At 40.2% G+C, this 16749-nt stretch overlaps 1 protein-coding gene across 2 annotated transcripts in view; it reads right to left on the bottom strand.

Moving 5' to 3' along the window:
* slc6a20 (solute carrier family 6 member 20) overlaps positions 1-16749 on the bottom strand; it is a 46794-nt gene that overhangs the window by 6024 nt on the left and 24021 nt on the right. The window contains exons 8-11 of one of the 2 annotated variants that reach the window (XM_008432827.2): positions 15180-15239; positions 12818-13019; positions 5889-6048; positions 5141-5306 (exon numbers count right to left, since the gene is read on the bottom strand). In XM_008432827.2, coding sequence (XP_008431049.1) covers positions 5141-5306; positions 5889-6048; positions 12818-13019; positions 15180-15239 — 588 coding nt within the window. The remainder of the gene's footprint in view (positions 1-5140; positions 5307-5888; positions 6049-12817; positions 13020-15179; positions 15240-16749) is intronic. The other variant, XM_008432828.2, reaches the window with a different exon arrangement.

Below are 16749 nucleotides of genomic sequence, written 5' to 3' on the forward strand. Positions count from 1 at the left end.
GATGGGTCCAGCAACACCGATGTGTCGGCGCATGTATCAAGCCCACAGACCAAACCCGTGTCGGTGCGCGTATTGGTTTCAGCAAGTCACGTGACCGATACAGGAACTGTTTCAAAATGACATTAACGCGCCAAACTGTGTTTATAAGGAAGCGAATCTGTCAATCTGTCAAAAGCATTTGCCAAAAGAATTATTGATCTTTTACGGAACAACGTCAACTATGGAGCAGCTTCAAAGGAAATGTTTCCGCAGTGTGGGACCATTTTGATCTTATATTGGAAAACATTTGTTTTCATTTTTGTTGTTTCATCCGGTTCTTGTAAGTTTCTGCTTGATCTATCTGAATCCAAATTCAGCTGAAATTGACTTAGTTTACTTTCATATTATGTTCTGCAGGTTAAGTGTTGCATACGTTTCACTAAACTGTCTTATTTAAATAAATCCACCTTTTCAATGTTGAGGCGTTATAAGTCCAGGCATGAGAACGAAGTGCCAGATACACCTAGATAAACTCAGATAAACTCATGTGGTGGGATGGTGTTCCAACCTCCCCCACTTCGTGCACCGGGCASCGTTGATTGGTGGGCTGGGCGAATGGCTTTATAGTTGGGCGGGCCGCTGCAGGGTGCTGCGTCTTTGTTGCCCCCACTGTTGCTACGGTCTGCGGCTACATGTCGGCTTGTGGGTTTGGTCGACTCGTCTGCAATCGTAAGTGGCAGTTTTGCTATCCGTGGCTGAGATCATGGTTGGTTTTTGGGTGCTACACCTGTCGTGCGGCTGCAGCTGGGGGTTGCAGTGGCGTGCGGCTTCCATCTGGTCCTCACCTGCTGACCCGCTTCCTCTCGGGTTAGGCTGTGTTTCCACCCCTGGATAAGCTACCTGCTATTAAGCTTTTGATTTCTTTTATCTGGATCCACTGCTAATGGGTTCTCTGTTTCAGGCAACTGATTGTTTGGAGCTGCAGCGCTTTGGACGCTCTGCTGTCTTGTCTTGCCATTGTTTGGTTGGGCCGCTCTCAACTWAACCCGTTGCGGATCGGGCGGGCTGTGTGGGCGGGRCGTTACTCCTGTGGCCCCATCGAAGGGCATTTGGAAGCGGATGACAACGATTTGTTCCATTGTTTTCTTTTATAGTTTTGTTTGATTTACTAATTTCTTTTGCATTGCATGTTTGTTATTTTGGAATAATTGTATTTGTCCGTTCTATTTCCTTATGTGTTCCTTTTGTTCCAGGGACCGAGTAGTAGGCCTGAAGCATCGTTTTTAAAGGATTGTTTTAAGGAAATTGTCTAATAAAATATKGTGCACTGATAAATCTGTGTTCGGGTGCATCTTCCATCCATCCATCCATCCATTTTCTTGCACCCTTTTTCCCTCAGTGGGGTCGGGAGGGGTGCTGGTGCCCATCTCCAGCCAACGTTTTGGGCGAGAGGCGGGGTACACCCTGGACAGGTCGCCAGTCTGTCGCAGGGCATCGGGTGCATCTTGTTACTTTTAAAAAGATCTCCACCTGCTGGTCACACTCAGATATACAGCCATTCTGCAAATTACTCAGTTGCATTTTATAAATTATTTCATATACAGTGAATCCTCGCTATAACGCGGTTCACCTTTCACGGTATCGCTGCTGCTTCGCAGATTTTTTTGTGCAGTTTTTTTTTTTTTCAATGTTTTGCGTCCTGATTGATCATATGATTGGTAAAAACGGTCTCCGCGCTTCTTCTCTACCTGAGTGTCAATAACGTTACGGTATTTAATACAGATTGGCCATTCAGGAGATGGAAACTGAAACTTTGAATGCCAGCTGGAAAAAAACTGTGGCCAGAGGCAGCAAAACCCGACCGGAGGCTTGATGAGATCCATCGCTCTGCCGTAGATATAGCTGTGAATCTGGCGGGGCGGGTTGGAGGAGAMGCTTTAATGACATGACTCCGGATCACATTAAGGCCCGATTGATGCACACGCACATCCGCTGACCTGAAAACAGGTTTTGTTCTCTGGTTTCAATGTAGAGTATTTAATTCTGCTGTGTAATAATTGTAAAAACTAAAGGTAACTACTTCATGGATTTCGCCTCACGGGTTATTTTCGGAACGCAACCACTAAGAAAAACAAGGGTTTGCTGTAAATGTAGAGTTTACTTCATTATTTCTACAGCAGAAGTTTTGTCAAAAAAGCGTAAGACTAAATTTCAAAATGTAAAAACTTTTTTAAAAAATAATTTGTGGAAAAAGAAACAGTCCATGCATCCTCATTCCAAACACATTCACTTAAATTTTCACTTTATGGTACTTGTTCACATTATTTATTGACTGTATATTAAATATGTTTTAAATTTAACTGAAGATATGACATAATACAATATATAATATTCAATAAAATACAAAGAATTAAATCTTATTGTACAGACTTGGTCATCAAATCACTATGTTGCCCGTAGGAATTTTTAATGTCCAGCAGGTGTCAGTATTGAGTGACACAGAATCGACACAGTTTTGCTATGTGTCGAAATGATACATGATGCCTCATCTACCCATCACTAATCCTAGCTATCAAACAGTATAGTAAACTCAGTTAATTATTCAAAGTAGTTAAAAATGTTTATTTCTAAGAAAACCAAGCACATTGCATCGAGTCTTTGACTTGCAGCATCCACTCCGGAAGCAGCAGGTAGTGACAGTAGAAAATGGCAGCATGCATTCAGGGACAATTAAACAGAGTACAGTCAAAAAATATTCAGAAAGGTGGTTTAGTGGTAGAGTATGTGCAGCATATGAGAAGTCTACAGTCAGTCAGTTTTGGATGTAAAACAGGCCATAAATGCAATGGAAACACAAAAACACTAACCAGGATTGAGGCAGTGGAACAAACTGAGCATGGCCAAATAGAGCAGAAGTAAAAGAATTAGACTAACTGAAGCATTGTGAGCATCTAAAAATAATGTATAAAAAACCGGCCAATCAGCAATCAGGAGAAAAATAATACAAGTTATTCATGACAGTCTTTTTTTGCAGTGAGGGAGAAGAGTTTCTGATGCAGAAATATGAGCAGAAATAGACTGATGTTCAAATCTCTGAAAATCAAAGAAAAGGTGTAAAATAAAAATGTTTACAAGTGTGACACAAGTTTGTGTCACACTAACACAAACTTGCCTATTTTGACTTTACTTTTCATTCTGCTCAAGGTATTTAGCCAGTACAATAGAATAATCTTGACCATCTTTAAAGGTGTATTTTTCGAGCTATGGCAGTTGTAGTGTGATCCAAAAGCATAAAAAGGGCTGAAATTACCCTTCATTAAGGTTTCACGAATCACAAACTTGGTTTTATATATTCTGCTATTAGAGCAGAATAATCTAGTCCAGGTTTGAAGAGTCTAGGTGTTGTAGTTTTTTAACTAGGGTAGTTGAAAGATGGTGAAGCTCGTGAAAAATTAGGTGGAATCGTCCTTTAGCCATTTCCTGAATCAGAAGCTGCAATCGGAAACCAACTTCAGCATGGTGTCTCTTAAGGCGCTTTCGCACGGCACGGAACGGAACGGTTCCGAGCGTGTTCGCATTACAACTTGCGACCGGTTCCATCCGGCCCCATGGAACCACAAGAGCTGTGGTTCCAATTGTGCCGGCCAAGCGGTTCTGCTTAAAACCAGCAGCTGATTGGCTGCTGGTTGTTATGGAGTCAGACGTTGATTTTCCCTTGACAGCTGGCTCTCACTAAAATGTATTTTATTTTGTAAAGAGTGCTCTTTTCAATATTGTTATTATTAGTTTTAATTAGCAGTGGATTCGTCTCAATATAGTGCAATCACCTGGTCTAATGATGAGGTATTTAGTCGGCCGCTACATCGAAACCATTGTTTAGTTACAAAAAAAAATAACGTCCGGTACCGCTTCGATGGCGCCCTCAGTGTAATGCGAACACAACAGGGCTGGAACCGTTCCGTACCATGCGAAAGCGGCTTTAGACGTCCTCATCTGGGACGTCTCTAGAACCTAGGAAACATTGTAATTTGTCCTCTGTATCTCTCGTTTAGACTCCACCACCACAACCGATTTTGCAGAAACTGTGAACAACCTTTTCACCCAAAAATGAATGCACAATTTTTCAAAAAGTTTCTCGAGATTTCGAGAAAATAAGTCTGGATTGCTTTTTTTTTCTCTCCATGTCCCCTTAGAGGCTCCATGATAATCATTGGGTCTAAAGTAAAACAACCTGAAGTCAGCATGCAGCTTCAGTTATTACTGCTAGAAACCAAAGATCAGGCCCAAAATCTGGGTGTGGTGATGAACTCTGACCAGAACCTTCAGAGTCACATAAACAGAGCCACCTTTAATCCTGGAAATGTTTCATTACTTGGATTAAAGGACTAATGCAAGATCTTAAGAAACTCACCCATGCATTTATGTTTAGTCACATTGATAACTGTAACAGTGTTTTCACTAACCTGGCCTTCCTGTGCAATTCTGCTCAAAAAACAATTCTTGCTTTCAGCACAGTCTGGGCCTTTTCCCCTTAGCTCGGAGTGTCTCCAGTCAATTTTTGACCACCCAATCAGCAACCAGAATGAGAAGTTATAACGTCAATATTTTGCACCGTTTCAGAACTGTAGTCTTCCTGTAGTTTTAGCAATGTCAGCAGAGGAAGTTCTGGTTCTGGTCTGCGCAGCATCCCCAGAACCAGAACCAAACATGGCGAAGCAGCATTCAACTCATATGCTCCATTTAACTGGAACAAACTTCAAGAAAGTAGCAAAACAGCTGAAACACCGAGGTCCATTAAATTAAAGCTAAAAGCTCAACTGTTTATAGAGTTGTCTTTGATTAATAACAATTGGAACATCATAAACTGCTGTCTGTCTGTTTTCCCTTAGTTACTAAAATTTAATGCTTTGCTTGTTTGATATTTTATCTTATTTTTTAATTATGTGAAGCATTTTGAGTTACCTTGTTACTGAAATGTGCTACAGTAATAAAATTGCCTTGCCTTGCCAAGATAAGGTAGAAAACAACACGTAGATCATGCATTAGTGGAGACAGACAGTTGAGTGTGGGCTGCTGAAACTCATGGAGCACTGCAGTTCAAACTGAAGCAGAAAAAAGAAAATTCCCACCTGAGACATGTTGAATAAAAATACAAACTCACCAGATCTTTGTTCCATGCTTGGTAAGTGGGTGTTCCTCCTTGGATGTAGTTAATGACATAGAACAAGAAGAGGCCGATAAGAAGTAGGGGGCTAATTCCTCCCCACATGATTTTCCAGAACCAATTAGGACGATGGCCCAGCATGTCTTCTATATCTTTTTCAAACCTTAAATATGGACAAAATATTGAGATAATTTCAAATTCAGCAAAGAGTCTGTCACTGAGCAGAGACATGGTGCTGTCATGCTCATCGTTTCACCAGCACTAACTGGGCTCTTGTCTTCAGCTGTACCACCAAGCAGAGGAACAACATTCAGTCTGATGCCTTCATTTAATTATCTCATTTCATTTCCCCTGAGAAGCAATAAAGTATTTTCAAATTGAATTAATGTGATGCTCTTCATTCAGACATTCTTAATGGATTGACCAATTGAGCCAAAAGGAACTGGCATATAGTTTGTGAGAAGTGCAATGCTAGCCAAATAGGATTTTGAGGCAGAAGTGAGAGATTAACATTTTACAATTATATTCTAAAATCTCTAAAATAGACATTTTGTCATTAAAAGAACACATACTGGTGTCAGGTCACCTTAAATTCAGCTTATTCAGGTTCAATGCTTAAAGGCAACAGGGTGACATTCAAATGCTGTCAGATTAATGGAAATTGATTGTATTTGGTTGTTGATAATACAACAGAAACAGAACAGAATACAGAGAAAGCTGTTTTAGCATAAAAATATAGACAAACCTTTTGATTCCATAAATGTAGCTGACAGTTATGACCTCAAAAAGGACAATGAGTAACAGGGAGAAAGTGGCTCCATAGTCATTGAACATGGTAAACCAGTAGTTTCCTGATCTTGTTGTGAAGCCAAGGCCAAGCAGAAGGCAGAGGACACACACAAAACCTGAAGCAAAGCACAGCCTTCTGTTAGTGACGTCCATTGTTTATAATGGCTGATGTCAGCGTTTACTGCTCTTACTTGGCCCCTTAACATCTTCCATGAATCATTCAACAAAAACAACACAATCAGGATTCAGACGTTCACAGATTGCCCTTATTGCACATCAGGCAGCCAGTTGATCATTAACAGATACTCTTCCTGACCTTAACTGATATGCAGAGTTACATGTGATCTCATTTGAATAAAATCATCTCTGAATGGAGTACACTTTTTGAAACTTTGAACAGAACAATGTTATTTTTTACATGACAATGGTGGTAAATGTTTTTTATCTGCAGATGAACAAAAGATTTACGCTGTGATTTTCAGAGGAGAACTTGTTAGAAGAGTTCAAGGGTACGACTCATTTACTTATATTAAATATTATTTTCAGGAATAAAAAGTTTAATAAAAATGCTTTACAAAAATGTAATAAACAGACAGAAATCAGAACTTGGCACATTATAATATTTACATTAAAGGTTCACTATTATGCAAAAATCACTGTTTGCAAGTTTCCATATTTCCATTTGGGCATCTCCTGCTTCTAGAAACAGAATAAGAGGAAACAAAGAAAAAAAGACATCCTGCTGTTTTTTGGGAATAAGTAAATGTTCTCCTGTTGTCAGTCTGTTTCAAAAACCTCTAAATTATTGTGCCACATTTGTGACCTCATAACCCCAAGCCAAGCCCAGCCCCTCACGTGCACAGCAAATTTGGAAGTGTTCAGTCAATTCCTACAGAGTTGAATTCAACACTTTGAAAGTGTCTACTCCACTCTGGATTAGGGCTGTGTAATAATATCGATTTTGCGATATGTATATCGATATTTTCTTTCCTAGAAAAAAATTGATATTCGTCCACAAGTATTGTAACCTAGCTCACTCACTGCTCGCTTCTCCGGGAGAGTGATTAGGTCATCAGGCTTATAGTGATTCCTTCAAATGTTAAGTGTCAAGGTTAAAAAGGTATCAAACTATTCAGAGCATTATACTTGGTACACTTTATTTACTTTACATGTAAGCTACAGTTTGTACTGTTTCAATTAAAAGAAACATGTTTTCTCACCACTTCTTTTATTCATTTTGTCCAGCTGTCGACTTTAAGTCTGTGTCCAACCAGAGCCAGGTATTGTGTATTTAATGCTTTTAATCAGTTTTCAGTTAAATTAATTCAATCCAACTCTATAACAGTCACAAAATGTCACCAAAATCAATCTGTCCCTCTAAAATCTTTCAGAAAATTGCAAAAGTGTATTGAATTGTATCGTTTGCTGAATATCGCAATATATATCATATTGTAAGTCAATTTACTACCAAATAAAAGCCACTAGAGCAATTAAAAACTTATTTTCCCAGAAACTACTGGCCATCAATAATCCCCAAATTCATTTTAAAAGACATTAGGTGCCACATTAGATGCTACAAAAGCACCAGCACTAGTTGCAGTATATAATCTACTTTTATTTCAAAACAATATCAAACAGCACTGACAGCAATATACAACAAAGGCCATACATTCATGGTACTTTGCACTGAAGGTGAAGTGTGCTTTGAAAGTTCATTGGAAGCGACCATGGATGGTCTTGTGATCACTGATGGTGAAGTGTCTTTGGTGCTGCTCTCTCTTGTTTTCAACAATATGAAGGAGGAAGACTTCCAGCCTGGAAGGAAAAACAAGAAATATAGCAGAAACATTAGGATAATAAATAAATATTTTAAAAAGAAGTGTGAACAAAACTAATTAGACCCACCTCTGTGTGTGTGTCACCATCATATTCATTAAAATTACTCTGCCCACCCGGTTTACAAGATAAAACATAAAAAAGTCTGAAATAATTACTAAAGAAATTAGTCAGCTTATAGAAACATTTTTGGACAGCATTTAAAAGTCATACAACCTATCTGAAGAAATGTGTTGAAGTCATCATAACAGGCTTCAGTCACCAACATGGCATACTAATAAAGAAAAAACATTTAGGCAGTTTTTAGATGTGCCACAGGTACAAAACACCAGAGTCAAATGGCTCAATTGCCTCCTCATTGTGTAGATACGTTCTCCAGAGTCCTGCTAATCACCTAATTATTGTATTCAGGTGGTGCAGCAGTGGTACATCTAAATGTTGCAGGACAGTGGTCCTCCAGGACTGGAGTTTGACAGCTGTGGCTTAGATCAAGCCAACGGTCCAATACAGCCACTCCCCCATTTAGCAGTCTACAGCCAAAAACTTAAAAAAAAAACGACCCCACAGCTAAATAATGCTAATTCAAATGGCCTCCAGATTTTCCTGACAGTTTTAATGTTCGGTTAAGATAATAAACAGTCATATATACCGTGATATCCAAACAAATAAACGTACGTTAAGTGAACTATGTATATAAATCGATACTCTTGCGTAAACGGAAAATGAATGCCTCCATAAAACATAGTCAAAAACACGATCATTTTAACATGGAACTTACCTTGTTACAATAAGCTCCAGACAAGACGCCATACTGCTGCCTCTGCTCCCCAGGCAAACACGTGACAGTAGCGGAACAAGACGGCGTGGGCCGGGGTGGGCGGGGCTAATGACAGTGGGCGGGGCTAATGACAGTGGGCGGGGCTAATGACAGGCCCAAATAATAAAGCTCATGATAATTTCACTTTACAACATAGACATGCCCGCAACAGTGGAGCTAACAAGTTTCATCACCACACTATGCGACTATGTCATTTTGAAGTCCATCTGACATGAAGTACAATAAACCAAGAGAAGAACAGAAACATCAGGCTAATGATGAAACAACACAAACTCAAAACATGTTAATGTAGTGCGTAGAAATGCTCTAACTAGTTTGCCATTTGTTGCCAAGTGACTGATGATGACGTTGGTGACTAACTTTACCCAGAATACACCTGGAGCCAAGGATTCATTTGTAGTTTTGTGTGTCATAAAGTTAAATATAAGAGTGAAAATAAAGCCAGTCATGTAGCACAACATTTTATTCAATATTTTACATCCACTATGTCACTAAAATCAGTCTGGTAAGGTTTTTAGCAACCATGAGTCAACAATGGGGCACCCTACTATATAATCTACTGCAGTATTGTATTATGAGTCCGTGTCAACATACGCGCGCACCCGCAATGGCTAACTGACCTCTGTTACAGGTTAAACTGATGCGGTTCATCGTGGGTGAACACGCGGTGCTCCTGCTTCAGTTAGCATATCCATCCTAACCTGTTTTCAGTTCCAAACATTTTCCTGGTTTTGTTTTCAAGCAGAGTTATTTCCAGATTGTGGCGCGCCAGGAGAGAGTCATGAGATGACGTAGTGACGTTATCGGAACATACAGAGTGTTTTCTGTTAAATTCAGTATTGTATTTTTGATTGCAAGTTTGCTTATTTTTTTCCATTATTATTATTATTATTATTATTATTATTATTATTTTGTATACTTTAAGAGTTCATTTGAGTTAGAAGTAATTGTTTGTCACATACACAGTTTTCAACAGGAGAGGGTCCTCCGTTTACGGTTCTTTTGTGATAAAACAAAATTGGATCCCTCAAGGCATGTTCTGCCTCTCATCTGGGCCCCTGTAGGTCCAGGCCAGGGGCCTGCTGCAACCCCCACCTTACCTGTAGCTCCTTCCCTGAGGTGATGTCACAAATATGTTACAATTGTGTGATGAACTGTCTGATGTTGATTTCTAAATCAACACCAGACTGAGTTAGTGTTGGTGTTAATTTAGAAATCAACACTGGACTGGATTGCTTTTTATTTAACTCTTTGGAACTCTTTAAGAAACTAACACTCATGTTGTTGAATTAACACTGTATTTTTAACATACAATACTTACACTGGAAATCTAACACTTTTGAATTTGTTGTGTGGCAACCGAAATGGAGCCCCACCCACTTTATTACACTTTATATATACAATACCCCTAACCCTACACAATATTAGCTTGATGTGATGTGAATTTTATTTTTCGTTTGAATTGAAAAAATAATAAAGTTCATAATCTGAGTATTTATCTTTATGATTGGGCCTGGACATTTTATTTATAAGACAAAATAAAATATCTGGATTCATTTAATCCATAAGAACCAGAACCTTGAGGTTCTCCCTGAGTGTCCCTGCAAATCAGCAGAGAAAAAACCGCAGCTGCTGCTGCGCTTTAGATCTTGCGCAACAGCTGAATCTCCCCACTGGACTAGAACCGAACCGAATCACACATTAACCTATTATTGAGAGCAACTGGCCACTTGAAAGTGTTGTAAGATGCCCTTGTGGAGCTCGGGTAACTGTTGTGCTGTTCGTGGCTGTACTCTAATAATCAGACCACATTTAGTTCGTGGCTGCAGCAAGTTCAAGATAACCCACATCTGATCTGAAGCAACTGAGTCAGTGAAGTAGCTATGCTAGTGCGGGTAGCTGCGTATGCTAGTGCGACATCCTCCCTGCATTAGCTGAAGGTTGCAGTAAACCGATATTGTCACATTTAAGCTTTGATCGCTGGTGTTCCCACATATTTTATAGTCTAAAAGCTCTGACAAAAGCCAGTTAGCATTAGGGTAACATGTAAACAAATGGCAGTTCTGGCTTGCGGCGGAAGTCGCGCCCATAATTTACGCAAAGCATCTTGGGGCGTAGGAATAAAGTGGATAGAAAATCTTTGTACTATTGAGAAGAGGAAGATGTGATACTTCAGATCCAACAACTCAGAAGAACAGCAACCTGGGCTGTCATAACACCTGAGCAGTGCCACAGATCGATGGACTCCATGTCACACTGCATTACTGCAGAAATCTAGGCAAAAGGAGCCCAACCAAGTACTGAGTACTGCTTATACTTTTCAGTTGGCCATTTCTAAAAGTCATTTTTTATTAATCTTAAGTAATATTCTAAGTCTCTGAGATGCTGAATTTGGAGTTTTCATTAGTTGTCAGTCCTAATCATCAACATTAAATAGAAATAAACATTTGACATATATTAGTCTGTGTGTAATGAATGAATATGATATTCAGGTTTCACTTTTAGAATGGAATTACTGACATAAGTCAACCTTTTTCCTGACATTTTAATTTTATGACCAGCACCTGGAAACTTTGAATGTAAACCAAACGTGCCTGATGCTCAAAATGCCTTTGGTGTTAACTTTTGGTAAGCTGTGCAATGGCTGCCCTAAAAGGAAAATGATTTATTGTTGCCTGCAATACAGAGCATGTGTCCATGCATTTTCTGTGTGCCTTCATTTTATGTTTACTTGCAATTCCCCTGCGATATTGTAAAAGAATGTTGTATTTGTGCAAATTAGCTTAGGAAGTAGTCCTTTGAAAACTACCAAAAATTACACAGCAGGATTTACCAAAATACTTGGACTGAAGGAAGATTATGTTTCCAATGTTCTTCACAATCTGCAGATGATGTCAATGTAAGTACATAAGATGTCTTGTGTGTTTTGTATTGTTGCTCGATACGAACAGGATTGTCATTTAGCACAAGCTAACGCTGAATGATACCTGTTAGTCCTATATGATGTTACAACAACACCTACGCATTTACTGTCAGAGTTAAACTGAAAGTGAAAGTCTACCTTGAGAAGATGCAGTACTTGTGAAAACACTTCAGGCACCTGGACATTACTGACATTGTCTGAATTTTTTTTAATGCTTCTCTAACCTTGCAAATATATATTTCAAAAAAGGTTGCATTAAGTGGAAAATACAGTCTTTTTGCTGAATTGTTGTGCTGATGTCAGTTGCTCAACTTCAACTCATGACACACTGCCCTGAAATGAAGCAGAATCCTCATAATTTGAATTAACTTTATCACTTTGCATCAGATCTGCAGAGTTTAATCCTTCTGTGGTTGTGGCTTGATGGTTATACAGGAGGCTCCACCTCTTCTGGATCAAAGATATAAGGTTGTACACCACTGCACATCTGCTTGTAGCCATTTTCACATGTCTGAGGAGCTAATGTAAGTTAGGAGGGCTTGGCCAGCAGCTTATTAATTATTAATAATGAGGTAGCCCTAAAACATTCATTAATGAGATCAAAACAGCCACTGATCAGGTGAATTAATATTTGTGTATTAAATGTAATGAACAGGTCTTGTATAACCCATAGATCTACCCTTTAACTTGTTCAAGGAAGCATAATAGTGGACCATTAAAACTAGCATGCCAAGTCACACTGTGCCAAAGGCCTTCTGAAAAGATGAATTTTTAAAGAGACAAAGATGAAGGGAAGACCCCTACTCAAAGGCAACTTTGTCCACAACTTAGAAAGTCTGATCTCTTCTAAATGTTGCTTAGTTCTTGGAACAAATAAAAGCAGGTGGAATAAAGACAACCAGCAACCCTCCTGACCCCACTAAGGGACAAGGGTGTAAGAAAATGGATGGATGGCTGGATGGAATAAAGATTGAGGAGACAAACAAGGATTTTAAAGTTGATTCTACCCATATTGCAAAGTTTCAGTGTAAATACACGCACTGTTAAAGCCCAAGCATACTGTAAGATCTAAACCTATTCATGTTGAATTACGATGGAACTGATTTCACCACTTTCCTGAACATTATCTGTGAACATGTGAGATCATTTGGTGAGAAAAGCCTATGCTGAAACCAAAGAGTCAGCAGCGCAGTTGGACTGATTTTGTTGGTAACTTCATCCTGTGTAAACAGCAATGCTATTGCAATAGCTTACCAAAACAACAATGTGTACAAATATTACCTCTTACCATTTAAAGCCTCGTTGCTTACATGGGACAGAAATCTGAAGTCCCGTAGTGGGGTGGTGATGGCGGTGATGTTTCCCAGCATGCTGCCCATTCCCAGCATCAGAAGCATGAAGAAGTACAGCACTGACCACAGCTGAGACAGTGGCATGTTCTTTATGGCCTCACTGTACACTATGAAGGCCAGCCCAGTCCCCTCCACAGCCTGAGGTAAACAGAAGACAGAGTCTAGTTTTAGTGTGTGTAAACATAGTCATGAATGTTCTGTTTTTATAAAAGCAGCCAGCCATGTTGTCCAGCATTAAAAGTAATCAAGATGAACCCAAGCAACCGTCTTTTGCCATATTACAGTTGAAAAACACTGAGCATCAGCTCTCCAGAGGGCTGTGTGCTGAGACCCTTCCTGTATTGCTTCTACACCCACCACACAGTCCGGCCCACAACAACAAACACAGTCAAGTTTGCTGATGACACCACAGAGGTTAAACTCATCTCACAGGGTGATGAGGCAGCATACAGAGAGGAGGTCCTGAAGCTGGCAGCCTGATGTTCAGAGAATAACCTCACTCTGAATACCAAGAAAACCAAGAAAGTCATCATGGACTTCAGGAAGCTCAGCACCGACTCAGCTCCTCTCTACATGAACGCTGAGTGTGGAGAGGGTCCACACCTTCAGGTTTCTTGGCGTCCTCATCTCTAGTGACCTCACCTGGACTGATAACATCACAGCAGTCATCAAGAAGGCTCAGCAGCACCTAAACTTCCTGAGAGTCCTCAGGAAGCACAAACTAAACTCCAAGCTGCTGTTGACCTTCTACCGCTCATCCATGCAGATTCTGCTGACACACTGCATCACAGTGAGGTACGGCAGCTGCACTGTTACAGACAGGATGAGGCTGCAGAGGGTCGTAAAAGCAGCTCAGAGGATCGTTGGCTGTCCTCTGTCCTCTGGGTGGACATTCACACCTCCTGCTGCCTCCACAGAGCCAAGGCCTTCACCAAAGACAGAACCCAACCTGGCTTCAACCTGTTTGACCTGCTGCCCTCAAAGAGGTGCTACAGGTGCATCCAAAGTTGACTGATTGAATATTGTTAATTTTGCCATATTTATGTTTATATTGTAATAATTTCCCTACATTGTTCGCTCTGTTTTGGACCTGGCTTTAATGTCACTGTGCAGTGACAAACAATAAATTCTAATTCTAATTCTAGAGTGATCAAAAGTAGCATTTGGATTTTTTGGCAATGGCTTGAATTTTCCTTGTAACCATTTGAAGTACAGCTGTAATAATAGTGAAGACTGAATTATGTTTGTTAAAACACAGGCTACATGTGTAAAGAATATGTGACCTGTCTCAAACATGTTAAACAGAACGCAATATCTGTCACACAATATCATCTTTTAGTTGATCTAAAGAATCTCAGATTGCCCTGCAACTCTAAAAAAGAAAAAAAAGTTTTGCATATGTAACCCTGTCCGTGTGAGATGAGTCCTCGCTGTTCCCTGGACTCTGCGTTGTGTCTTAAGGGTTTTTTTTGTCGGAAGGAAACGAGACAGGAATCTGACACACACGGCGGTTGAAATCGTGGTTGGGACGTTTATTCTGACCACCCGACAGAGCAGCAGCTTCGCCTTTAGAATCCAGAGCAAATACTCCATGTCAACATGTTTCATTAACGCAATTATTTTTGATTTACAGATACAGCATACATCAAAAAGAAGAAAAAGACAAAATGATACAAAACTAACTACTTGAACATTAAAAGTAACATTTGGCTACATTGAGGAGCTGGCGGTCAGCATTGCCTACCTTTAGAATCCAAAGCAAATACTGACCGTTGTACCACCAGCACACAGTAACGAACGCCAAGTATGGCGTTCTTCAACGGACACACTTTACAACATTCCACAACCCAAAGAGCAGATCCAACACTTTGGCGCCACCACATTCAAGCACTGTCCTACACATACATAATGTGTCAAGCAAAGGTTGCAAGAACTGATCTTGACAACATTCTAAGAACCAGCATCAGCAGCCATGAGGACATCAATGGATGCAGCATGGTTGGGCCTTTACAGTCTGATCTGGACTCTGAAGGCCGAAATTCTCTCCAAGAGATGCGGGGACACCTGCAAGATTTTATTGGAAGGTACGCTCAATACACCTGACCCACAAGAGTACAACCACATTACCAACGTGCATCATGTGTGTGCGGCACAAAACCAGCACAAACCTAGAACATACAATTACAGGCCATATCCGCTTAATGCACATGGACCATAAAAACAGCAGGTCTCATCCTCTTTTTTTTTTAATTTTTTTTTAATTATGCTAATTAATAAATACAGGAAAGCAAAGCCTACCTGTGTGATCCACAGTAGGCGGAGGATGGAGATTCCCAGGTTCAGATGGTGTGTCTGAGACTTCAGAGGAGGAGGTGAAACAACAATGTTTGCTTAATTTCAACTCTTTTGGCAAAGTGAAGAGAGAAAATGAGTGCGCTACAACAGTTTTCAACTACATTTAATTGTCTAACTCTCCTGCAGTCTTAGCTCGACCAACCGCGTGGCCCGTCCGCTGTTCGGTTTGCGAAACCACAAAAAAAGAGCAGTTAAACTGGCAACCCCGCCAGAAGCGCACATGATAAAAGGGTTCAAACTGCGCTTATTCGTTTAGCTAGTTTCAACTGCATAGTGACATTTAGCTTAGAGAAAGTAGCCAAACTGCCAAATAAATAAAAGTAAACTGACCAATAACATTTAGGTCTGTGTTCTCGGATCACCTGCCTGTTTTATTCAGTTAGTTTGACACCAACTGCAGTTAAAACTCGCTGTCGGAGTATTAACCCTTCCACTGCCACTCAGTTCTCTACTGCTTTTCTTCAGCTCTGTGGATCATCTGACTTCCTCCACTCTGAYACAGAAGAGYTCTGGTCCTGGTTCTGTTCTTCCTGTCAAACCATCCTGGACTCGGTTGCTCCATTAAAAACCAGGCAGCCAAGGATTAAACCTGAGCCTTGGTTTAATGACAGAACTCGTGCTGTCAGGAAGGAATGTCGCCGTGTTGAACGAAGGTGGAAAAAGGATAAACTGCAGGTTACTTTTCAGATTTTAAAAGACTGTTGGCGTCTCTACCAGAGCACAGTTAAAGAGGCTAAAATGGAATATTTGCCAAATATAATTTCCTCAAACAGCCATAACCCGCGTGTTTTATTTCACACCATTGACTCTGTACTTAATATCCCACAAAATGCCTGTTTGGAAGCTTCTCCTGACATGTGTGATAATTTTCTGCGTTTCTTTATTGAAAAGGTTGGTAGTACCAGGGCTCTTATCACAGCTCCTGACTCTGACCCCTCTGTTTCGGTCCCTTGCTCTGCTGCTTTCACTCAGTTTGAGTCTGTGACTGTCTCACTTTTAGAGGACGTGGTCGGCTGCATTAAGCCATCAGGTTCCCCCCGTGATTCTGTCCGTCCACAATTTTTTAAAGATATTTTATCTAGCATACTGCAGCCTGTTCTTGCACTTATAAATAGCAGTCTGTCCTCAGGTGTGGTCCTGGCCTTTATCCTACTGCTCTGGCTAATTATCGGCCTATTTCAAAGCTGTCTTTTCTTTCTAAGGTTTTAGAAAAACTTGTGTCCTGTCAGCTGACACAGTTTTTAGATGACAATGGCATTCTGGAGGTTTTCCAGTCAGGTTTTAAAACTCTTCATAGCACAGAATCTGCTTTAATAAGAGTTTTTAATGACATCCTTCTTGCATGTGATTCTGGTCACCATGTTGTTCTGATCCTAGTTGACCTAACTGCTGCCTTTGATACTGTAGACCACGACATTTTAATATCGAGATTACACCACATTGTAGGTATTGATGGCACTGTTCTTAAATGGTTCAGGTCTTACCTGGAGGAGAGAACTATTTCAGTGAAAAT

The sequence above is a fragment of the Poecilia reticulata genome, linkage group LG16, assembly GCF_000633615.1.
Source record: "Poecilia reticulata strain Guanapo linkage group LG16, Guppy_female_1.0+MT, whole genome shotgun sequence".
Classification (NCBI taxonomy): Eukaryota; Metazoa; Chordata; class Actinopteri; order Cyprinodontiformes; family Poeciliidae; genus Poecilia; species Poecilia reticulata.